Source organism: Ptychodera flava, chromosome 8 (assembly GCF_041260155.1).
Source record: "Ptychodera flava strain L36383 chromosome 8, AS_Pfla_20210202, whole genome shotgun sequence".
Classification (NCBI taxonomy): Eukaryota; Metazoa; Hemichordata; class Enteropneusta; family Ptychoderidae; genus Ptychodera; species Ptychodera flava.
The window spans coordinates 41,481,531-41,508,152 of NC_091935.1; the positions used below are offsets into that span (position 1 = coordinate 41,481,531).

The 26,622-nt window shown below is 37.6% G+C and overlaps 1 protein-coding gene across 3 annotated transcripts in view; it reads right to left on the minus strand.

The window, feature by feature from the left end:
* The window catches only part of LOC139139372 (dystrophin-like), a 62,000-nt gene extending 36,461 nt beyond the window's left edge, over positions 1-25,539 (minus strand). The window contains exons 1-8 of one of the 3 annotated variants that reach the window (XM_070708274.1): positions 25,393-25,513; positions 20,535-20,614; positions 15,455-15,515; positions 12,771-12,832; positions 3,406-3,480; positions 1,480-1,684; positions 707-792; positions 179-258 (exon numbers count right to left, since the gene is read on the minus strand). In XM_070708274.1, coding sequence (XP_070564375.1) covers positions 179-258; positions 707-792; positions 1,480-1,684; positions 3,406-3,480; positions 12,771-12,783 — 459 coding nt within the window. In that variant the 5' untranslated portion in view covers positions 12,784-12,832; positions 15,455-15,515; positions 20,535-20,614; positions 25,393-25,513. Of the gene's footprint in view, positions 1-178; positions 259-706; positions 793-1,479; positions 1,685-3,405; positions 3,481-12,770; positions 12,833-15,454; positions 15,516-20,534; positions 20,615-25,392 lie in introns of all 3 variants that reach the window. The other 2 variants (XM_070708272.1, XM_070708273.1) reach the window with 2 other exon arrangements.
* Positions 25,540-26,622: the final 1,083 nt, after the last annotated feature.

Consider the following 26,622-nt stretch of genomic DNA (forward strand, 5'->3'; position numbering starts at 1 on the left):
TTACATATTCCATGTAGCTGTATATGAAGAGGTACTGATTCACTGTCAAAATAAGTGACTCCATATCTCAACAAACATATCAAATGATCAAAAAGGTTATATGGAACCCTAGTAAGTTAAAGAGAGCAGGTAGTTCTTGAGTTGGCATGAACATACAAAAACAGGATAAAATTCTAACCTGTGCCATGTCTTGTAGGAATGTTGTCATTTGTTTTCTACTTACAATGCCACTGCTGTCACTGATTTGATGGAATAAATCTGAAATAGATTCAAATTAATGTAGTTAGATCAGCAGTGACGCTTTCAAATCAACATGATACAAATGTCTCTAGTTTTCTCCATTATTCCATGACATACTTGACACTCTGTCATTTATGAATATCCTTACACATTTCCATATAAAGAGGAACAAAAATCCAGGCAAATTTCCCTGTTTGTAATCTCCCCGAATGTATTTAATTAATACTAACTGGAATTACTGGCATCAATGCATGCATAGCGGTGTGTAGTGCTATATAAAAAGCCAAGCCAGTCCTATGGCATGAAAAGGCTGATGTTTACTATTATTGCTTAAATATTTTAATACTCTCTTTGACACTTTTGCATGTCTTTATGATTTTAACAAGTGGTAAAACAATTTGTTTCACAAAAGTAAAAACTAATTTATTGTATCCATATTAAAAAAGTGTTGATATAGAGTACTTACATCTATATTTATCTGTTAATTTAGCAGAACACATTGTTGTCAATCCAATTTTCACAGATAATACTCTTAAACAACCAGTTCTTCCCCTGGAACACAATAGATGAAAGTCAGTGACAAAACAATTAACCTGTGTACACAAATTGACACAAATATAATACAAGTAGTACATCGCAAGAATACACACTTGTGTTTGTTCATTTACTTGTTCAATTTTACAGAGACTACTGCAATATGGAAATCCTTGTAAAGTCAATGAACAAGTGTGAACATATTTGTGTTTTGTCTTTTGGCTCAAAACCTTCACATTCAGTGTCCTGCAATAACTGAGTTGGACTAAATCGGATTAATGGTTACCAGTAATCTATCATGTACCTGGTACAAACCAAATTTTTGTTGTTTGTGAACACAATGTATCAAACCAACACTGAGTAGAGCGTTGGTGACAGGAAACCCTCATAAAACATTATCAGTCCACTGACAAAGCATGTGGGTGAACTAGATCATGACACAGCTGAAAATTATAGCTTCATGTTCAGTGATATCATAATGATGAGCACAGAACCCTGAATGTGAATAATAATAGCGTGCAAGGGTACTCGCTCAGCACTCCCTATAGGTTTAATTGAGGTGTCTAAATAGCATTTCCCATGGGTATAATAATTAAGGTGTGCATAGGTGGTTGCTACATAGCATTACTCTTGGGAATAGTTTTGACATATACAAGATAGTACCCTGGTACTGCCTATGGATTCATATGTTACAAAGATACTTACATGTCATAGAGATTTAGAATCCAGTTGAGTAACTGATCTGACTGCAATGCTACATCAATATATCTTGGCATCATTCGTTTGGTCATGAGATAAATATCAGTGATAATTGCTGATAAATCAAAGACATCCATAACAGTATCATTGAATTCACGATATCCATGTTGTTCCAATACACTGATCACAGTGGTTAAATCCACTACATGCACTGCAAGACGAAACGTCACACATGCATGACCCATATGTTTCTATTACAGAAACATGTAACAACACCCAGTGTCCATCTACCGTATGACAGTTGTGTGTGGACTCAGATGGTAACTTCAATTGAAGTGAACCATTAGCAACAGCAAACAATAAGCTCTTTGCACATTTGAGTTAACCTTATATACCGTACATTTAAGAGTATAAGCCCTTGCTTATTTATAATCCCTCCACTGATTTCTTCAGATTCTTGAAAATGCTGTACATCTGCGATTAAGCCCCTTCTCTGAGTTAATTCAAATATGGGCAGGTAAGGAGAGTGTGATGGGTTGTTACAGTCAGTAAAACTAATTTTCAGATCAAAGAAACTATTTAACGATGTTAACACAATGGAATATTGGAAGTTTCTGTGACAGCATCATAACCACAATGGTACCTTTTCCCAGTACCGTTATGATTCTGTGACCCTCCGTCCCCCTTTACTCAAATAGAACAGTCTAACTCTCTGAAGTCATATCCGTTATTGTTCATTTTCACTGATGTCCACAATGTTGTTTTCATCCTCTTGACATGCAATTCCATTTGTTTGAAACAATTATCCTTCTATTTGTGAAGAGTTTTTACCGGTGAATATTGCAATTTTCACTGCAATGCCGTTATTTTCACTAGATGAGTTGCTTTTATGTGCAGCCAATGCATACCAGTTCACACTATGCTGTTGATAGGCAGCATAATACCGGTATAATCTCCTTGTTTTAAGTTTACTTTTTATTTCAAGATCTGATTCAAGTGTCCCTTCTGTATGTAGGAATTGTGGTATCAGTTTAACACAGTGATATAATACTGTGTCAGTTACCTTCAGGAATCATTGCCGAGTTTTGCTGTCTTTTGGCTTTGGTTGTCTATTAGTATTAATGTGATTGGGGCATGCCAGTTCATGAGATCATCAGAATGTGAATCTTGTGTTAAAATACTTTTTTGTCCTTTACAATTTCTTTGAATGTAAGTCTCTTTTTGAAAGTGACTGAAAGTTTGAGTGATATTCAATAATTGTGCATAAATTAGCATAAATTAAGCATTTATGACATATAACATGGGTTGCTCGAGTATTACCCCCCAACTTCCTTCTAGTACAACTGCAGTTTTGTGTTGCCAAACTATGAAATAAGTGCTTATACTTAGAGATATTACATGCAAGTGCTTCACTCTGATCAGTTTCTATTTTTAAATTGAAAATGTTAAAACTACCCTTATACATAATATAAATATGGAGTAATAACCTTGTTCACTAGTAATGTACACATGATTACAAGTACAGTTCAGAATCACAGTTGCAGTTTGGATACTGCAGCTTTTCTGCTCAAAACACATGAAGTTTGCACTGGCATGAAACAGTTAACCTGTTACACAATCCTTCCCAATGCATTCTACACGTACATGTATCAGCTGTTTGTTCTAGATCACATTATTTGTAAAGGAAATATAGAAAATCAGAAGGGTAGGAGGCCTCTTGCTGCCATGGCTGAACACTATCCTGTAGTCCTACCCAGTAACTTGGTGTATTTATAACATAGGAAACTATGTACCGGTAAATAGAATACTGAACTACACCTACCACTAGTGCAAAGCTGTTGATTTTTTTCCACAACTGTTTGCTGTTTTCTGAAGTAGACTGAGTCAGAACATTGCAAAATTATAATAAAATAGGAGAAAACAGTAACTTACTTTTGAGAAATTTTTGCATAACCCTTAGTTTCATGGCTGCTCGATATGCTGCATACTTGATGTTGTTGAGAGAATCTAAATGATGATAAAACATATCATTGTACATTTCCAAGGAATCTAATTGAAATTACATTTTCACCGATGACACCTGTCAAGATTAAGGTTGAAAGCTATTCTGAGAAAAATGCTTTCACAAAAATGAAAAGCCTTAAAATGTCTTTGTCTGGAATAAATACCTGTAAAACTTTGTTCTGGAACAAAGTGAAATCCCTATTCAACAAAAACTCACTACAATAATTTTCAATATTGCATAAAATTCCTTGATCTAGTTTATAATATCCCTTTTCCTGCCAAGTCGTTGAAAATCTGGTCAAAATTTGGTGTAGCCAGAATGTGAGGGGCCGTTATCCTGCCAAGTCGATGGATTTCAGGCAGTTTTTCCGTACCCTGTGTCCTTCCAAGTCAATGGCATTATGTGTAGCTATCTCTTGTGCATTTCCCGTTCATCTGAGGACAGGTTTTCTGATGAGGAATGCCTTTTCCTCTCGAAATGGTTATGCAGGGAGTAAACTGCAAATTCGATCCAAAATCCTTATTTCTATTTGAGTTTAGGCAGGGTCTATCGGGATTCCCCCCCCCCCCCCCCCCCCCCACGTAAATGATGGACACCTCAAAACAGCCAATCAGATTGAACCAAACAGTGACAAGGAGGCGATTGACATATCACTTGTTTGAAAAAAATTATACTTTTCTTTGTTAATGTTTTCCCAATGTGGTCCTTTATTGCATTGATATTTAATTTGGCTGTCATATACGCATACTTTCTCCAATAATGATTGATAATCAGAAGGGTGGTGAATTTCACAGCGTTGGTACAGACAGATACTGAATCAATCACAAAAGTTTCTGACAAACTGTCTGTGTTGGAAGTTTTGTTAAATGTTTTAATTTCCTACTTTCCTTTCCTTGACAAGACCTGTCCCACACCAAAGTTACACACCTGCGCGCCGCAAGCACGGTTGGTAGTGAATCAAGTGAATCAACCGCTCTGAGACACTGTACATATACTACATGTAGATGACATTGTAATGCAACAAGTCTTCGTTGGAGAATTATGTTTTATATATCAGGTAATACGAGAATGCATATCGGCAAGCGTGGTGTGTTTGGATCTAGTGGTGACGTCATTTGTTTTGACTACAAGTCTGACCTCCTGCAAGACAATGTTTCAACTTTCATAGAGTTGATTATTTTGGTGGTTGGCTGATATTACAGCTCAGCAGATAATTACACCTGGATGTTGGCAAATGCATTTTAATAGCCTGACAGTCAACGGTTCAACGTAAACCAGGAACAGCAGCAGGAACTCAAGATGAACAAAGTAACACTCACAGTGTTAAATATCTTGACCAACATACATTTCAAGATAGGAGAACTTCCTGTGGCTGAAAAAAATCATTTAAATTAATCTAGTAAAATATCTACCATTTACTGGTTCCCTTGTCACAGTAGCAAGGTACGCAAGGAGCATCGGATTGTATCGGAGTAATAGACCTTGATGCATTCATCAACTTCATATATCAATTTTACCACCGCAGTAGTTGGAAAGGCATGAACAATTCAATCATGTCAATCTTTTCATTTCTATCAGATATACTTCCAAAAAAGTACAGGAATAGGCTGATTCATAATTAGGTCGTGAACTGCTAGGAATGTAACAATCAAACACCAATGAAATTATGATTAGCCTCATCGTAATATTCACGGAAATGCTTAGACATGTATCAATCTAGATACATGTACCCTGATAACTCATCTCATGCTCCACCTCTCTTTAGCATAGACCACACCTAAACTCAAACAGGAAATCGGAAAATGGCAAATTGGAAATTGGGTTGCAGTCACTAATTCCCACTTGCAGTTTTGAAAGGTGAACACCACACAGTTACCAAACACACATGAAAATGGGCACGTCTCTGAGATAACTCGCGTTTACGATAACATTTGCAACTGAAACACTGACTGGCCACAAAGTACAATCCTCACAAGGGTTTTCACCAATTTCTCAAAATTTCACCGGCGCCGAAACTTGTTCATTTTGAAAAGGACCAAAATGCACTTCATCAACATTTAAAAATTGATTATTAGCCTAATTTCTATTTTCTATTTGACTGAATACATTGTAATATGGACTGGCCACAAAGTGCCACAGATTCAAATGTTATGCTTATTTTCACAAGCTGGATAAGAGCACAAAACCTGTCTGCTGAGTTTCACAGGTTGAAATTATTACAAAAGAAAACATAGGGCCAAAGTCCCTGAAGCTACTATAGACATGGATACAAAATTAAGTATTTCCTGACTGTATGAAATTATCTCACCAAGGTCATCCTAGGGACATGTAAACCAAATACCCTGTATTAAAGCTGTCTGACCAGCGGTTTTGAAAAAACAAGCGACTCAACAGTTGACAGAGCTCTGCTGTGTTATGTAGAGAATAACCTTTTGTGACACATGTATCGATGAAGAAGGTGGATATCTTTGATAGCTCATTTCAGGATGGCCTGACCAAAACTGGAAAAAATTCCGTAAAAATACAGATTTGCATATTTCATCAGACTATATTAGTCTATAATAGCAAATCAACGAGAGTTAATTACATTCTAATTAAAGTAAACAAGACTTGCTTAAATCAAGATTTACGTCATAACAAAAACAGCATATCTGTCAGGTTATAAAGAATCTTGAGCTGGTTATCTTTTAATATCAGTATTTTCATCCTATTAACCAAGCACATTTTAACTTTCAAATTAACATTGTAAGTAAGTTCTGTTGAATAAGTTGAGACTGTACGTACTCAGAGAAAGCACACTGAAGAGACAAATGCTTGAAACTTAAGAAGTTCAAGGTCATCAAAAGCATTATAAGGAATCATGTTACACTTTCATTGCACTGTTTACACAGATTGCATAATTGCTATAAATAGCACACGAGGAATCTTACAGCCCAGCTTTACCATAAAAACCTTATCACTTTGACCACTCTTTTAATTGACCACTCTATTTTTTTCCTCAAAAAGTAATCTTAATTTTATCCTTACCAAGTCAACCATAAATGGAAATTAGAACTTTCTCTATCTGTATTTATTTGACCACCCTATCATGACAAACTATTATGAGCAATTTCTTTTAGATAACATACAGGGCACAATAAATGACGGTTCAGAATATATCAAAGTTGGGATTCAGGAAAGTTGCCTTTACATGTTTTAATCCTCCAAGATGGTAAGCATTCCACTATGAACTGTCAAAAAAAGTTGAACTTTCTAATAATTCTACACTAAAATTAGTTTGGCTTTGTTGATTTCCTAATTACAAATGTAATTCAATTATTTAAAATCATATTAGTTATTTTTTTCTGGGTGAATTGATAGGGTTTATACAGTACAAGAATTACATACAATGTAAGTCAAATTTTGACCAAAAATGACAAAAAAATTCCTTAAAAATACACATTTGCATATTTCATCACAATTTGAACAAATCTAAGTTGGGTTATCCCTAGGGACCTGTATACCAAATAACAAGTCATCGTTGATGACACAGTCCCCACTTGTTAATAGGTACTTTGATTACTGGTCCTCAGAGAGGAAAGAGTCCTCTTTATTAGGTCTGTGATAAAAATACTTTTGAATAAATTCGCTTGATACATGTCTGAGTTGTAGTTCAGGACATGAAAAATAAATGTAGTTCAGGACATGAAAAATAAATGGCCACATGGTACCAACTTTGATTAAAATCGGTTAAGATATGCCTGAGTTATGGCTCTGTACATGAAAAAATCGTAACAAAATGGCCGCGGCCATATTGGATTGTATCACAAAACAAATTGATGTGCATAGCTATGACATTGATCAATGTCCTGAGTAATGGCTCTGTACATGAAAACATAGGGCCAAAGTCCCTGAAGCTACTATAGACATGGATACAAAATTAAGTATTTCGTGACTGTATGAAATTATCTCACTAAGGTCATCCTAGGGACATGTAAACCAAATATTAAAGCTGTCTGAACAGCGGTTTTGAAAACACAAGCGACTCAACAGTTGACAGAGCTCTGCTGTGTTATGTAGAGAATATTACCTTTTGTGACACATGTATTGATGAAGAAGGTTGATATCTTTGATAGCTCATTTCAGGATGGCCTGACCAAAAATGGACAAAAATTCCGTAAAAATACAGATTTGCATATTTCATCAGACTATATTAGTCTATAATAGCAAATAAACGAGAGTTAATTACATTCTAATTAAAGTAAACAAGACTTGCTTAAATCAAGATTTACGTCATAAAAAAACAGCATATCTGTCAGGTTATAAAGAATCTTGAGCTGGTTATCTTTTAACCCCTTGACTACCAAGGCCAATGTATTCCTATATACCAGGCCCCTTATGTAAATATTGATTAAATCTGGGGTGTGGTCATTGCATGAACACTGCTTAGAGTAAAAATTAAGTAAGTACCAATAAACCATATATTTTCTGAATCAGCATGAAATTTTCCAGTTTTTCATAGATAAATTTTGTATTTTCAGGTCACGTGACTGATCACATGACATGTCATGTGACCAGAGTTGGCAAAGAATATGAATATTTGAAGCATCAGGACGTGTTTGAATCCATAAAATGATGCAAATTTGAATACAGTTGCAATTTTTATGGCATTGTATTTACATATATGTAATAATAACTACCCTTTACTTTATTTATAGGTGTACCTATTTAAGATTTTTCTCACAAAAGGCAGAGTAAATGAACCATAAACATCAGCATCTGATATGATTCTGTATTTGAAAATCAACACATTTTATATTTGTAAACACCTGCTTTAAGTCTTCCTTGCAGAAACATGCATCTAAAATGGTTATGATTTATCAAAAAATATTTCACAATATTTAAAAATACATTTTAGGGAACAACATATCACATGACCAAACACATGACCAGTCATGTGACCAGTTATATTGATAATATGGCTGCTATAAAATTTCACTGGCTTATAGTAAAACACTGTATTTCCTTTAGTTTCATTCACGAATATTGCTGTTAATAGAACATATTTACATATAAATCATTTGTTTTCAATAAATATACATTTCATTTCATTAAAAAACCCCATAAACATCTTCGCGATCGTCCGTACTTCTGAAAACTGTAAACAATCAGCGCGACGCTTCAGTGATCAGCCTGACCTTTCAGGGTCAGTGTCACGACATTTGCTTCCGGATTTTGGCCATATTCGGACGTACGGGGGCGCAATCACATTCAGGCCAGATCGGAATACATCAATCTTAGTTGCGCTGCGTGCAGGCGCCGAAATTACGGGATTTTTAGCGACCAAAACGAAGCAAATACGCCTATTTAACTGTGCCGGATATTTCCGGCACTCAAGGTATATGGTAATTCAATATGGCGCCGGAAATATCCGGCGCCATAGGTAGTCAAGGGGTTAATATCAGTATTTTCATCCCATTTACCAAGCACATTTTAACTTTCAAATTAACATTGTCAGTAAGTTCTGTTGAATAAGTTGAGACTGTACATACTCAGAGAAAGCACACTGAAGAGACAAATGTTTGAAACTTAAGAAGTTCAAGGTCATCAAAAGCATTATAAGGAATCATGTTACACTTTCATTGCACTGTTTACACAGATTGCATAATTGCTATAAATAGCACATGAGGAATCTTACAGCCCAGCTTTACCATAAAAACCCTATCACTTTGACCACTCTTTTAATTGACCACTCTATTTTTTCCTCAAAAAGTAATCTTATTTTATCCTTACCAAGTCAACCATAAATGGAAATTAGAACTTTCTCTATCTCTATTTATTTGACCACCTTATCATGACAAACTATTATGAGCAATTTCTTTTAGATAACATAAATGGTGGTTCAGAATATATCAAAGTTGGGATTCAGGAAAGTTGCCTTTACATGTTTTAATCCTCAATGTACTATGAACTGTCACAAAAAGTTGAACTTTCTGATAATTCCACACTAAAATTATTTTGGCTTTGATGATATCCTAATTAATTCAATTATTTAAAATCATATTAATTATTTTTTTCTGGGTGAATTGATAGGGTTTATACAGTACAAGAATTACATACAATGTAAGTCACACTTTGACCAAAAATGACAAAAAATTTCCTTAAAAATACACATTTGCATATTTCATCACAATTTGAACAAATCTAAGTTGGGTTATCCCTAGGGACCTGTATACCAAGTAACAAAGCTGTCTGACCAGCAGTTATGAAGAAGAAGATTTTTGACCAAAAACACCTTTTTTGGCATTAATTTGCCTATTTTCAACGATATCAAAAAATTAAAAAAAATAGTGTCTCAAAATCATATTTTTCATCTACACAACAAATATCAAACCAGTAAGTACTGCGGTTCTCAAGATATTTGAGTGGACGGACGCCTCACAAACGGACATACATACATACATACATACATACATACATACAGACTGACGACTGACGCCGGACGGATACCCATCCCAATAGCTTCTATAGACTATAGTCTATAGTAGCTAAAAATCATAATAAAATGGCCGCCTGGCGGCCATATTGGATCTTATCACAAAACAAATTAACATGCATATGTATGACATAGGTCAATGTCCTTGTACCAACTTTGAATAAAATTGGTTGAGATATGCCTGAGTTATGGCTCTGTACATGAAAAAATTGTAACAAAATGGCCGCACGGCGGCCATATTGGATCATATCACCAGAAAAATTGAAGTGCATATCTATGACATTGGTCAATGTCCTTGTATCAACTTTGAATAAAATCAGTTGAAACATGCCTGAGTCATTGCTCTGTACATGAAAAAATCGTAATAAAATGGCCGTCTGGCAGCCATATTGGATCGTATCACGAATTATATTATAGCTTTGTCAATACCAGTGAATTTTGTGACGTCATATCCATACATTATATACATTATTACTGATAATGTATTCCATTATTCAGCATTGCGGCCCCACAGCGAGCAAGTTTTTCTTTTGAAAACGAAAAAAGGACTGCGCATTTCAAAGGAGGGAAAGTATCGGATAAACCAAGTAATACACAAAACTGTAAATCTTGATAATGGTGCACAATATTGATAATAATGTCTTACTGTACGATTTATCACATTTTTTTGAGTCCTCACGCATGCACTTGTCGTCTGTCTGGCTGGCGCTCAGCATGTCCCCGTCCGATACGCTGGTTGTACTACTACGTTTGTTTACAACATGGTTCGCTTCGTTGCCGTATAGGTGACACAGATCTCAGTACGTTTGCAAACTCCTAGACGATACTGGGTTTGACACATGGCATATTATGTTTGTCAGTGGCCATGTAAACTATGCAAGCGTGAAAGGCTACTCGAACCAGCCGTAAACGGGCCAACAACGGCAGCTTGCTGTCATCAACCTTGACCAGAAGTGTCTACGGAAATTACTACGGAGCCATTCAAAGTCTCGGTCCAAGGTCAGCTACTACCAACAATCATGACGACCGTGGACTCTCCGTTGATCTAACATCTCGGCCACCTAATTCTGATACACTGACTGTAATCGGAGACAACTTTCATTCATCGTTTTTTTTCTCCTTGTCTGTGGTTTTACCTTGCCTTGTTCTCGATATCGCGACGGTACGGAAACCCTCCAGTATGTTTGTCAACTGTACCTTTCAAGCACCCGTTTACGTCAAGTTTTCTCGTTCGCCGAAATAAAATAGCTCTTCTTAATAAGCCATCGAAAATTAAATTTATAGACACCATTATTATTGAAATATAAACATTAGAATAACAATGTTGAATTCTGTTGATATCGTTTGCAATGAATGCTGTACTACTAGCGACATAATAATGATCGTATTGATCAGCTGATACCATGGCATGCAGCTCGCTGATCATGCTGATGTCGATGCATGAACATTCCGTTTTCTTCATCTCTGGCATTTCACCGTGTCGGCTTTTTGAATGGCACGATATTTAAAGGTGATGTTTCAAGTTTGATATAGACGGTAGAGATGCAGTTCCTTTTCATTTCCTTCGAAAATACACCGTTTTTCAATTCAAAATTGAACCGTGAAAGTGTTGGTCATTTTTTGTGCTGAACGTGCGTGTTCAGTGCATTGCAGTGTGGAGTGCATGTGATGTGTGCAGAGTCAGGACGCTAACTGGCTTCAAACTCAGTTTAAATTTCCTTTTTTATTCGTTTTCTACAACTACAAATTCACTGGCATTGCCAAAACTATAAAATAATAGCAATAATGCACCCCCTCCCGGCCCATAATGGACTCAAGCAAACTTTGCACTCCATAATGTACTCGGCTTCGCCTCGTACATTATGTCGTGTAAAGTTTGCTTTCGTCCATTATGAGCCGTAAGGGGGTGCATTATTGCTTAAACAAATCAACGTGCATCTGTATGACATATGAAGTAATCCTTGTACCAAGTTTGAATGAAATCGCTCCAGGCATCTCTGAGATATCTGCGTGAACGGACGGACGGACGTACGCACGCACGCACGCACGGACATGACCAAACCTATAAGTCCCCCCGGACGATGTCCGTGGGGACTAACAAAGCTGTCTGACCAGCGGTTATAAAGAAGAAGATTTTTTACCAAAAACACCTTTTTTGGCATTAATTTGCCTATTTTCGACAATATCAAAAAATTAAAAAACTTGTTTCTCAAAATCATGTTTTTCATCTACACAACAAATATCAAATCAGTAATTACTGCAGTTCTCAAGATATTTGAGTGGACGGACGCCTCACAAACGGACATACATACATACATACATACATACATACATACATACATACGTACAGACTGACGACGGACGCCGGACGGATACCCATCCCAATAGCTTCTATAGACTATAGTCTATAATAGCTGAAAATTAGATTTCAGTTTTTGTTTTAGTCACAATGATTAACCAGATGTACATCTTTATGCCAGTGCTGTTAACTAATAGAGATTTTACATGAACATTATTTTATTGGCTGATGAGATACCATCAAAACTCTTTATGTACAAAATAGTTTTTGATAGAACTGTTCTCTATCTGTTGTACAGTAAATTTGATTACGGTCTTTACAATAATTGTATCTTCTGTTTCTACATGTATGTTTGCAATGCATATATTTTATAAAATACCTTTGTAATTGTCCAACTTCACTTTATATCATCCTAACTTGCATAAAGGCCTTGAAATGCAATAAACTGAAATTAAAGTAATTTATTTACATGTACTCTATATGATACACCAGCATGAAGTTTTCTGAAGTATACTTACCTAATGATTCCATTACTTTCACAAAGTTTGGATGATCCCATTGTGTTCTCTCTGTGTAATGACTGAAATTAATTGACATAAAATGCATTAATTGGAAACCAGCAGATAAAAATGTGCCTGTTAATGATTACAAGTTGTGCTCTCTGTATTTCATTGTTGTCGTTCTGCAACAGTGAAAAGATAGCTTGTAACTCAACAACACATTTCAGAATCCATGTTATGACTACATTACATGTAGTTTATGGACATGAACATCCAGCTGTGAAATGTGACATAGAATTTGCAAACAAAGTATTTCATTCAGATTCAGACTTACTGTACATGTAGCATATTCCATACTACAAGCTGATAACAGGATGCCCAGGGATTGTCATTGTCATTAATGAGAGGAATATATTTGATTGTCATAAACAAGACCTCCAGTCCTGAACGAGATACATTTAACATTACTTTTGTGACTATGTGTCAAGTGTAGAACAAAATCTATTGAAACTGTTTAAATTGTAACATTAGAAGCTGTCAGTGAGCAATTTTTATAGGACTGGTACATGACAGCTACTACATCCAGTTTGCATTCATAGATGTCGTAAAGCTGCTTGATAGATGCTCTATGTCTTGGCTTGAGCTGATCAAACTTGATTGAGCTTGGAATTGAACACTGGCGCAAGCCGAATTTTTAGCAGGTCTCATAATTTTGGCAAAGGGATGAGGTTATGTTGCAAAACACAAAAAAACACTCCAGCCTATGTTTTACATCTACATAAGTAGCCACACTAAAATATAAGATAAATGTTCTTGAAAGTGTAAAAACCTGAGTCGACATCCTTATAAGTAAATTATTCGTTCTAAAAGTGTACCATAACCTCTCCTTTGAAGTGGAACAGCCCAACAGCGTAATAATATCAACAAGTGATACGGTTACCATCACTCCTTAGCAACAAATTTTCTATGAGTTGCAGCTATATGTAGGAGCAGGCAAGGCCGATTTCTGTCAATTTCGTGGCGAATTTCATTACGTCCTTGTGAAAACAGTCATAACCAAAGTATGTATGTATGATAAAGGGGTTATTACATGAAGTTTGGGCGATACCGGGTCATACTCTCGTGATCTGTCTGCATTTTGACTCGTTGTTGTGCAACTCATCAAAATACGGACACATCACCCGAATATGATGCGGTATCGCCCAAACTTTGTGTAACAAGTCATTGACAATGACAAAGTCCCCACTTGTACTTTAATAACAAGTCCTCTGAGAGGAAAGAGTCCTCTTCATTAATTAGGTCTGTGATTAAAAATACTACGATACAGATGGGGCTTACTGGCCAAAAATGAGTTCCATGGTGGTGAAAACATAAAACCAATGTAGGTTGCCATAATAATTACAAAAGGTCATTAAAATGAATCAATTAGTACTTAATCGACAGGATGCTGCCAAACATTTTTGCATCCTATCCTAACACTGACAGATTATCACCGGTACCATATTTCATAAAGTTTGATACAGTACTTTGGACATTCACCCTGAAAACAAAAATCCATTTTGTAAATGCAAACTAGAAATTAATTTATATATATATATATATAAAATACTACTAAGTGTCATTGATTTGTATTTACAACACTATGAGATCAAAATCTGCACCAAGTTTCATCTTGACTTTAACGCATATCACTCTAATTAGGAAAGTTCATTATATATGCAATTACAAATTAATTAACTTGACACTGATAAATGTCTTTTTCACTGTTAAAGCAATGTCAGCTTAATATCTGTACCGAGTTTCATGAAATTTGATGCAGTATTTCTTGACATACATTGTATCAGACTAATTACGAAAATTCAATAATTGACATGATACTGCTACATGCCGTTAAACAAATTGATGTGCATATGTATGACATAGGTCAATGTCGTTGTGCAAACTTTGAATGATACTGGTTGAAATATGTCTGAGTTATAGCTCTGTAAATGAAAAAATTGTAACAAAAATGGCCATTAGGCTTCCATTATATTGCACTGGACTGTGAAACCAATAGACATGCATGTTTATGACATGTACTATCAATGTCCTTGTATCAACTTCGGAAAAAATCAGTTGATACATATCCAAATTATGGCTCAGGACATGACAAAATCATAACAAAATGGCCACAAGGCAGCCATATCACATCGGATTGTTAAAGGAATTGACATGCATATTTATGGACTAATAACCCCTAAATACTTATTATGACCTTTAGAAGTAATCTGTGGTGAATATTGTTCATTATGTTGATCATAACACTTTGAATAAAGTTGCAAACATGTGGCAACGGTTCTCTCAAATTTACACATAACTCCAATATATAATGAAACACATGAGCATTTTCAGTTCATATCTGGTTTTTATATAGCATTTTAAGAACATAAATGTGAAAATTTCAGAATATTTGACCCAGCCACAGCGGAGTTAAATTTTTATGGAAATCTTGAAATTGGGAGCAAAAAGCAACCAGGAAATCGGATGATTTGCATACATTTACATACATTAATACCTCTTTATTACGCAATTTACGACTGCTTGACAAGCTAAAAGGTGAAACCAACTGATATTTTAATCTTTCGTAAACAAATGAATTAAAGTTATGGGGAGCATCAAGCTGCCCTGACAAGAGATCTTGGCAACTGAATATGCACACTTACTTGACATAGTATGGGATTCCTGTATTGGTTTCAGAACGTTCCCATCCTTCTATTCCATCATCTACAATGTGAAGAAATTTCAACATGAAAATTTACAGTACATTTCTTACCACTACACATTGAACTGTGCGGTCTATAAAAGATTGGAAATTTCTAGGGCCAAAAAAAGGAAAAGGTTTTATTTGTAATCCTTGTGCATTGATCTAGACTAAACTGCATCAGCTCTTTTGTTTTGTTAACTTGTAAAAATATGCAAAAAATTGACATTTACTATCAGTATAAATATGCTAATTAGCCGCCCGCCTTTAATTTTCATTTGTGGAGAACACTGCATGCACCATCACCATCATGATGCCGGATATCAGTATTACTGTTCCATGTAGACCTTCCTCATGTATTTTTAAACAGGAATGTTTTAGAACTCTACACTGCACGATAGACGTACAGTTCAGTCTTAAAAAGCTCCCCGCATGTTTGAGGGCCTAATTACTCATGAAAGTTATGTGAACTGCAGACGGTCAATGGATATGGCATATTTCTTTAAAATGCATCTCAAACAGTGAGCAAGATGGGAACACTGCATATTCTCACCATTTTTCTTGTCCACTCACTGTACCCTACACAACATATGCAACATACATACATGCACACACAAACATGGGCACACCCGGGCACACACACACACACACACACACACACACACACACATATATGGCGAGAGAGAACAAACAAATTACTTCAAGTAACTATTAATTATATCTGTCCCTTATAATAATAGTTTCATACATCCTGCAATCTTCAGACAGTTCTGCTTTATCTGCCTGAAGATTGCAGGATGTATGAAACTTACGTAACTGATATTATTACTTCTTATTTGAAGTAATTTATGTTCTTCTATATGGCGCTCTGCTTTAAGCATTGAGAAATGTAATTTCCAATGGAAACATCTGTATGACAGTGAGGGCAATATCACAATCTGTGGCCTGTCCAAGGGATGGTTATTCTGACCGAAATATTGATGATGCCTGAGCTGCAGGCAAGGGTATCATCCATATTTTGGTCACAATCACCAGCCTGAGAGCAGACCAAAAATCGTGATATTGCCAATATCTTCATGGGTTCAACGTTTATTTTATTACACCAAACATTTGAAATCATCACAAAATCAAGTATTTGTACTGTGTGCATCGAATCACAGGTTGAAATGACGCCCTACTTTTTGAATGACGCATCTTAAATTTCTAGTGCAAAAGCTCCTCGAGCCCGTAAACTATAATGCGTGTGCATGCTTGGAACTTGAGTTTGAATGGCTAGATGGGCAAGAGTTGAGGGCAATAGCAAAACGAAGCATATTTTATTACATGCCTCAATGTGAGTGCAAATAAGTGCATTGATTTGAATAGGAACATCCGGGGAATTAGCAGGCCGGTGAACGATGTACTGACCGGTTTCCATGGTTACCTGGTCCAGTGAAGCCCAAAGTAGACGGTTAATGCAAGATGTAAAATATCCATACGTGCACTGTCACTTGGACTTTCTTTAAAATCAGTTTAATACTAGTTGATAATGGTGAAATTGTTTGAAAATGCCCTGCATGTAACTAAATGTCATTAAGACTGATATAGCATTAACTGTCAAGAGCCATAAAATATTATTGCCTTAATACATAACTGTGAAGAGGCATGTATATTATTGCCTGAATACATGGGTTTATGTGCCCTCGCAGCAGGAGACAATATGCCCTCCTGGCGTTCGGCAAATAGTCACCTGCACACCCAGCGGTGGTATACCACAAGCGAAAGCGAGTGCATATATAAAGTGAACTGGTCAAAATCAAGTGGTATGCCACAGCTGGGTGTGATTTATTGCTATTATATCATAACAGTATATTGAAATTCTGGCGTGGAACATCAAAAACAGATTTTTCCTCAAGTCGAGAGCTCTCGCGTATGCCGGCCGTGGTATATCGCTAATATACCATGGTTCTTTTCGCGTCTCAACCAATCAAATCACTGTGTTTGGGCCATCAATATACTGGTATGATATAATATAATATCACTTTTTTTGGAATGTCATGTTGCAGAGTTTTAGCCAATCACTAGATCAGTACTATAAGTGATATATATCTATATATATATATATATATAATATATATATATATATATAATATATATATATAGAGGTGGGTTTAGGTTGTACTCGCTGGTTGGGAACGTGCTCGATGCGGTCATTCCACAGAGCGATTTTTACTTCAGGATTGACTGGAGTGACAAAGTAACTGAGTTGTGACTGAGTTTCGCACTCTATGCGGTCATCAGACAACTGAGGAATTCTTGCTCTCAGCATGCATAAAATGTTCGTTGGCACCCAGGTGGCTAAGGTGATGGTATGTAGTGTAATATATATGTATACGCCTAAGTCCTGTGTTCTACTTGTTATCATTTTTTACCATATATATATATAAATATATATATATATATATATATATATATATATATATATATATATATATATATATATATATATATATATATATATATATATTTATATATATATATAGAGAGAGAGAGAGAGAGAGAGAGAGAGAGACAGAGACAGAGAGAGAGACAGAGAGACAGACAGAGAGACAGACAGAAATAGTTAAACAGTTTAAATTCACTTGGATGGAAATAAATACAGCAATGATGTAAAGTAACGTCATGCAAGTGCAAGCAATAGATCATTATGGGTTCTCTATGATTGTGTCACATGAATGATGAAGATATGACATCAGCAGGATTAGTATAACGGAAAATACAAAGATCGTGCTTATAAATAAATGTTGTACATTAAGAAAACATTGCTTTACGAAACTTTAAACTGTGGAATTGTCTGAGAAAGTCGATCGATTGGAAATGATGTACCCCCCTTGCAGTCCGATGCCCAAGGTTGGAATCTGGCGTGTGGATATGCAGGTGAATGGCTATTTATACCTCCGGGAAATGGACTGAGAGGGCGCTGTGGGAACTTATTTGAATATTGGGCGGACGTTTAAGCCAACAGGTGAATTAGTATTGAGTTTCTGGATCCATAGTGATTAGATTTGTTTACGCAGCTTATCATCTGACTGATATATTTGCACTAAAGCGGAAATTGTAATGTCGTTGATGTCATGCAGATCAGAGTTGAAATGGGTGGCTACAGGGGTGTCTTTATTGTGGCGAGTACATTTGTAGTTGAGAGATGATTGTTGAAACGTAGTCTAAGTGAAGTCTTAGTTTCATTGTTGTGGGTTGTTGTGGGTAGTACTTGGGACGAGGTGGTTTTGGTGCGAAATGGTTTTGGGACGAAGTTGTGTGGGGCACAGGTTATCGTAACGTTGCTTGGATAGTCATTCCGAGGGGGCGGCCGCAGGTCGCCGTTTACTTGGAAAAAAAAGAAAGGTCAGACATCGATTTCAGACAAGCAGCCAGAAAGAAACAAAAGAAACAATCTGGCGTCAAATAAATGATCCTCGACTATCACAAATACCTTCAAATGTTTGGCCGGCCTAGAAACGTTACATGTGCCGAAATTTGGCAATAATCACTTCCTGGGGATTCCGCACACTTGCCCTGTATACGCCATACTGACTTAATTGGACTTCGCATTGACTTGTGGGTAAGGTAGTTCGAATTCTTTTTTTTCCGAGTAAACGGCGACCTGCAGCCGCCCGCCTCGGAACGACTATCCAAGCAACGTCATGATAACCTGTGGTGTGGGGGAAGTGGTTTTGGTGCGAAGTGTCTGGACCCCCAGTCCCTCGGGGTACAGTCTACTCTACAGACGTATGCTGTTGCCCTCATGGCCAGTCAATATGTGTATAATGCTAGAGATTATTCACCAATTTTCCAAATTTCATCAAATTGTACATGTACCCCATGAAAGGTGACTCGACTTTCTCTGGCCTTTCTTTCTGTCTCGAAATCTTAGCTGCAGTCACAGTCCCTCGTGGGCTATTCAGCTCTGGGACTATTCGCCCCATAGACGAGTGTACAGAAGCGAGAAACAACCCAAGTCTGGAAACAGAATGGCTATAAAAACCACTCCATGTCACATTCCGTGTCCGATTTCACTGTGAAAATTAGCAAGTTCATCTATCATGCAACCGTCGATCGTTCCCTATCATTCTAAAATTTCATACCTGATACTTTATCTGATTCAAAAACGCTCATTTCGTGTGATTTTCGGCCGAATTCGACGGATGCCTCGCCAAAACCTGGGGGTGAGCAACATTCCGGTCACCTCTTGGGTACCTCCACTTTACTGACGTTGGCGCCACCTACTCATGAGGGATGACTGGAATGGTGCTCACGCTTATGTTTTGGCCAGGTGTCTCTCGAACTCGGTGGAAAATCACAGGAAATGAGCATTTTGTAAGCAGATGAAGTATCAGGTATGAATTTTCGTGTGATTTTCGGCCGAGTTCAGAAGACACGTCGCCAAAACATAAGGCATGAACAACCTTCCAGTCACCCCTCATCGGTACGTGGCGCTAACGTCAGTAAAGTGGAGGTGCCCAACGTCCACTGTGAGGTGACCGGAATGTTGCTCACGCTTATGTTTTAGCGACATGTCCGTCGAATTCGGCCGAAAATCACACGAAACGAGCGTTTTTGAAGCAAATTAAGTACTGGGTATGAATTTTGAGAATGATAGGGAACGATCGACGGTTACATGATAGATGAACTTGCTAATTTTCACAGTGAAATCGGACACGGAATGTGACACGGCGTGGTTTTTATAGCCATTTTGTTTCCAGACTTGGGTTGGACGATTCTGTACACTCGTCTATGGGGCGAATAGTCCCAGAGCTGAATAGCCCACCAAACGACTGTGCTGCAGTACAGTAGCTCGAGCATCTAGTATATGTGGGTCAATGGAAAACCCGACGTCCGACCAACAACTCTCGAGCTTCTGGCTCTGTACATAGTTGTACTACACACGTACCTGTATAGCCCTGCGTACGATGCTGTGTGTTCCGCTACAGCTAATCGCCCAGTGTGGTGAGCGGGGCGATTAGCTGTAGCGGAACACACAGCATCATACGCAGGGCTAGTACCTATAGCACAGGCAACCCAATAAGTATTACTGAGTTTTTCACAGTGTTTTCTCTATCATTTTCTCTTCTTTCTTCATAATCTGAATGATCGGAATAAATAAAATAAATGGTTTATATAACATAACCTAGCCTCTGTGACTCTTTATTTATTTTACACTCCATTACAAGGACGTATATCTCTCATACACACATGCTGTAATTAATTAGTCAACACAAACAATTATGCTAATCCGTGGACTTATCAGGGATTTTACGGGTTGGTCAACATCGCGAAAGATAGGAATGGTTACTAAAACGGCTCCTGTGCCGTTCATACACAGGCCATTGAAACGTCTCTGAAACGGTTCTGGGCCAATACTGACACAGAAAGTTATGTGTGGACACTCCGAAATGGTTCTGAAGCGTTTCAGATTTGAGACGGTTTAGTCGGCCCGACCAGAGCCGTTTTAGGGATTAACTCTATCCGCAAATCGCTGTGTGGACAGACTGAGCCGCTTCAGAAGCGTTTCAAACGCCCTCACGCGACAGGTATTTGTAACATAAAACAAACAACAACCAATATACAATATTCACTTTCGCCATGGCTGCCGAACACAGTACTACATCTCGCGGTATACTGGTCCGACGAAGAGATAAGCTTGCTACCAAAAACCCTATCAATTCGACCAGAAAAAATTCATTACGATTTGAAAAACGTCGAATTAATAGGAAATTAAAACTGCCGAAATAATTTAGTGGTCGAATTTAATTTGGAACGACGAGGATGAAATTTAAGCGAGACATTTTTGCCATGTTGAGACTGCTTCAAAGCATGGACTGTGAAATTTTGTGAGGTCGACAAATTTCGTAACAAAAAAACCTCAAACGCACGTTGGTGTCACATCAAAATCAAAGTGGCCGCGATTACAAACGGAACAATCTGTGAGACTGCCACCGGCCGCTCGACGGACGACACGTAAGTTGACATCGTGTGCCAGCCCTTGGAAATATATTGTAACTCCTTGACAGGCAGATGAGATAGTCTTATAGCGTTTGATGCATTGAAAGTTTGTAAAAATAATAAAAAATGACATCACCGATCATAAGAAACGTGGTGTTGAAGATAATAGTTTTTAAAAGAAGACTATGACGACCATATTTCTGTAAGTATTATCTAACTTTAGAAAACCAACATCTGAAGATTTACTTCCACCAACACTTTTGGATTCGTTCCACTCTTTATTATAAGATTAGTCGAATATCTGGAAAGTAGGTGTACATTTTCGATGTCTGTGTATCGTCTACACCGAAGTCATATCCGAAAGAGTATAATCAGTTCGCGACCGCGTAAACCTCTCTCTCCCTCTCTCTCTCCGGCATTCAATGTTTTATATTGTCGACATTTATATATCAGTCTGAAGTTTCAGGTCACTGCTCATTGCAAGTAGTTGATGTCAATTTTTCCGTATCGGGCATGGTCTCTATTGTCACTCTAATTGTTAGTGTTTTCCTGTTATATTCCATATCAAACTCAAAACACAACGTGAACAACGCTGATAATATATTGCATATTTCGTATCGAAAACCGGTAAAGTTCGTAACTGGTGACATGTCATGCCCTGGAGAAAGTTCATCACCATCGATCGAATGTCCGTTGCGCTTTTGCTTCCAAATAGACATATTGAAATGCACAGGGAACTTCGCGGTATGGCAATTATATGAACTTTACCTTGAAGAAAGTCTGTGACTTTAAACTGGCCGTACAACCAACAATAAACATGGCGGAGCAATGATACCGATTTCAGAGACTTCGATTTTTTTTTCATTGCGACCTCGACCGCTGGTGAGAGCGAGTCGTCTATTTTTTTCCCACTGGCTATTTGGCTTTGAATTTTCAATTGCCATCTTGCGCTAGGTTAAAGCTAAAAACAAGACGGGCGTTCTCTGTAAATCAATAAGCCTTTTGAATATGAAAAAATCAGACATTTGAACCTCAACACGCAGCTTGAAAGTTGTTCTCCGAATCAGGACAGGGACATCGGCCGGGACATCGGTGAGGCCGGATTTCACGTAGTAGCTATGGAAACCGACGGCTCTGTCTATGGTTCGTTGTAAGAAACCATGCAATGTACGCTCCCTTGGGCCGTGGAATTTCGCTGTATCGCCTCTACAGACTACACCGTCTATTACCTAACCATGCTATAAACAATCACACGATAGTTCAGTAACATATATCTTCATTAATCTACCGATCATCCACCGTCGAACACTTCGAAAACAATGGTCGCGGTCACGGATTCAAGGACGTTCACAAGAAGAAATTATCAATAAGTGGCGCGCAGAATTATTTTTACTGGTTTTGAGAACTTCTAAAATAACTTGTAATCTGTATATCTTCACACATCGAACCGATATTGTATACCTATCACCGTCGAGAACCGATATTGTATACCTATCACCGTCGAAGTTTATGTCTTTCACTGTAGAGTTCTTTTTATCCAAAACACATATTCAGAAGAGTCCCACAGAGCAGTCAAATGAAAGGATAATTTCTTCAAGCGAATGAAATTGCACGAAAGAATGAAAATCAACAGCACACCATGGACGTGATTTAAAACAATAGAGCTTGTGAATAGGACTATTTGAGTAAAAAGTGCCGTTTTTCTCGCAATTTTAGCAACTGTAACGACCCTTTATTCTTTTATACCTTTCCATAATTGAATTAAACTAGGTTTAGGGCTTATACACACAGTGTACACTGATGTACAGAACTTTAAAAAGTATTCTGCTGGTAACGAACAGGGGTTTACACTCTAATGGGCGCAGTAAAACAATGGTCACGTCCATAGATTCAAGGACGTTCACGGGGAGACACGATGGCAAATAGTGCAGTGTCGTAAAATTGCTTAGACTAGTTTTAAGAACAGTACAATATCTGGTCATCGGTGTACCGCTACCTGTGAATCGAAACGACCAGTGTAGACCTATAGCTTCGAAATTTTATGGGAGAGACACCACGACTGAGACCGACAGTAGCATAACAAACTATTCCCAATTGTTTGTCGTGTTTAATACAGACATCTCTGTAGGTGATTCTGGTTTCTCTTGAATCAAAAGTCCGACATTGACAAAATTGACATAAAATAAGTCCGAAAAGTTATGTTTTATTCAACTAACTGATTCATCTCCTTTGATATCCCCTATTAGCTACATGTAAACAGTCCGGAAAGACTGACATCGATGTCTCCCGGGCCCCCATTTCTTCACCGTTTTGCAAAATATCTCATCAGCCGGACGCATGGGCAATATCTTTGTACGTTGGTCAAAACTAATGACAGTATAGGTCAGGATATAACATCGGTCAAAGTAATATTGAATATGGAAGACGAAAATGCTTTCATTGATTGACAAAAATGAGAGGGAACGAGTCAGTAAATATCGAACCATAAAGGGGAGATCGAGACTGCCATCCCCCATGATTAATCAACTGGGAACAAAATATATATTTCGATCAACAGACTTACACAACCAGAGACAGCATTTTATTCAGCTGTAAAATAAGTCACCGCCTTCCTATAATAACACCCCGTTTGCGTTTCGATCTACTCTGCTCTGTCTCCAATCGGTATGGCCGTCCGGGTTTCGCCTGCCGTACTGACTGATACATGGTTATTTCTTCACATATTTTTTCATCGTTTGGCATAAAATACAGCATCTCTTTGGTGCACAAGGCAAATCAACGTTTAGAAGGAAAGTCACAGGAGGTTAGGATATTATATACCATAGGTGAAATTAGAATGGAATGTTGAAGATGAAAAGACTTTTATCAGTCGACAAAAATTGCCATAAACCGAGAATTGAGATTGTCTATATGATTTATTAATTGGGAACAAAAATATTCGATTGAGTCATTAAGTTTGTGTTTGATTCGTTTTAAAATGTGTTCCTACATTCTTATCCGATTGTTTGTGTTAATAAAAATGTTTGTTTCGCCTCGGATATTTGTAGGGAAGTTTGGATTAGTGTGGACGGTAATGTTTTGTTTGTGTGAGGAAAGCTTATGGCGAGGCGAAACAAACATTTTTATTAACACAAACAATCGGATAAGAATGTAGGAACACAATTTAGAAACGAATAAAACACAAACTCGACACAAAAACATTTTGGATAGTTCGGTGGGGAGCCTCTTTCACATTCTTTACAGCCAGTACGACGTCGTTCGTTTCAGCCATCTTGTTATGCAGTATGCTTGGCCATACACACCTTTTGAACTCGAGAGGGCGCATTAAGACGTCTTAAATATCAAAACAATGGCTTAATTTTGTGAGTATGGACACGAGCGGACCCAAACTATTAATCCCCTGTGTTTACAAATCACAAATAAAGTCGCTGAAACGTTTCAATTTTTGCCTGTATGAACGAAGCATCCTTTTTCATTAACATCACTATCTTTCCGATGTTGACCAACCTCTGATAAGTCCACGGATTAGCATAATTAGTTGTGTTGACTAATCAATTACAGCATATGTGTATGAGAGATATACGTCCTTGTAATGGAGTGTAAAATGAATAAAGAGCCAAGAGGCTATAGGTTAGGCTATATAGCCATTTATTTTATTTACTACGATCAGTCAGAGCATGAAGAAAAGGAGAGGGATTGACAGTGACAGAGAAAACTGAGAAAAACTCAATAATAAGCTTATCAATATGTATGGGCCGCCTATGCCTATAGCATGTGTAGTGTGCCGGTCCTACAATTTAGTACAAATATTAAACTGCCAGTGCCAATCACGAAATCACTCGATATGTCAATACCAAAGACCACTATTAAGTAACACTAACACTAGTAAGTTACAAAATAAGAGTCTGTTTTACTCACAATGCCCGAGTCCTGTCTCAGAGCTGTCATGATCAAGTTGGAGCGCCATTTCCCGACAAGCATTTACAGACAGATAAAAGACAACGGGCTACGCGTCACTTGCACTATGCAAGCTATGTTTACAACGTAGAAGATCCGCAATGGTTTGTGGGAAATATATTTTTAATCTGAGCATGCTCAGTGACCTGAGTGAACCGTAAACAATATCCAAGATGGCAGCCGCCATATGATTGCGGATGCCGGTGGTGAGAGGTCTTCCGTTAAATATGGCATATGGCATAAAAAGGCACATAACATTCTGTTCGTGTTTTAGATTGATTATTCTTGAAGATTAAACGACAAAAGTTGTTGTACCATGCCCACTTAAAAATATTTTCACTCGTTCTCGCCCATTCGGAAAAAATTCTCGTTGTGATCGTTCTCGAAATTCGGAATACAACAGAAGTCGGCCAGTTGCGAACTCGGCCAGTTGGAGAACTCGGCCAGTTGGAGAAGTCGGCCAGTGGGCGAACTCGGCCAGTACAGTATGCACCCAATTAGCATATATGCTCCATTATAGTGTTTCTTTTTTTGAAGTTTTACTAAAGTTATATGCGAAAGGGATCTAAATGTCATTCATAAGATGAGCGTAATGTTTGCAAACTTCACAGATCACATTTCAACGCACGTAAAATTAAAGATGGCGGTGTATCGCAATCGTGGTAGCGAGTTTTGCAGCCTTCGTCGTAGTTACACTTGAAGTTCGTTAAAAAGTCATAGGAGATGGTGAAGCAAATTAGTTAAGAGTCATCAAGCCATGAATTTTACTGAAGAAAGGCATAATGTTTGCCTGAACTTTAACACGGTACGCGCGCGATCTGCAGAAACACTGAGGCAGACCGTACATTTGCAGGGTGGACGTGGGAGCTCTTCGACTTCGAGTTGTTTACTGAATGTTCGTAGTAGTATTAAACGGACAAAATAACAAAAACTATGGTAGTAAAAAGTTAAACTTGTTTGGCATATTCAACTGTGAAGAGAATGCGTATGCAATAATATTGCTTTGCTGCGAGTGGCCGACTTCTCCTGGCCGACTTCTCCCACTGGCCGAGTTGGTCGGCACCGGCGCTGGCCGAGTTCGCAACTGGCCGACTTCTCCGGTTACCCGAAATTCGAATGTCGGAAAAGCATACTGACAACATTCGAAATCGAAACCCAACTACCATACGATTCCGAATGTTCATGCCGAAA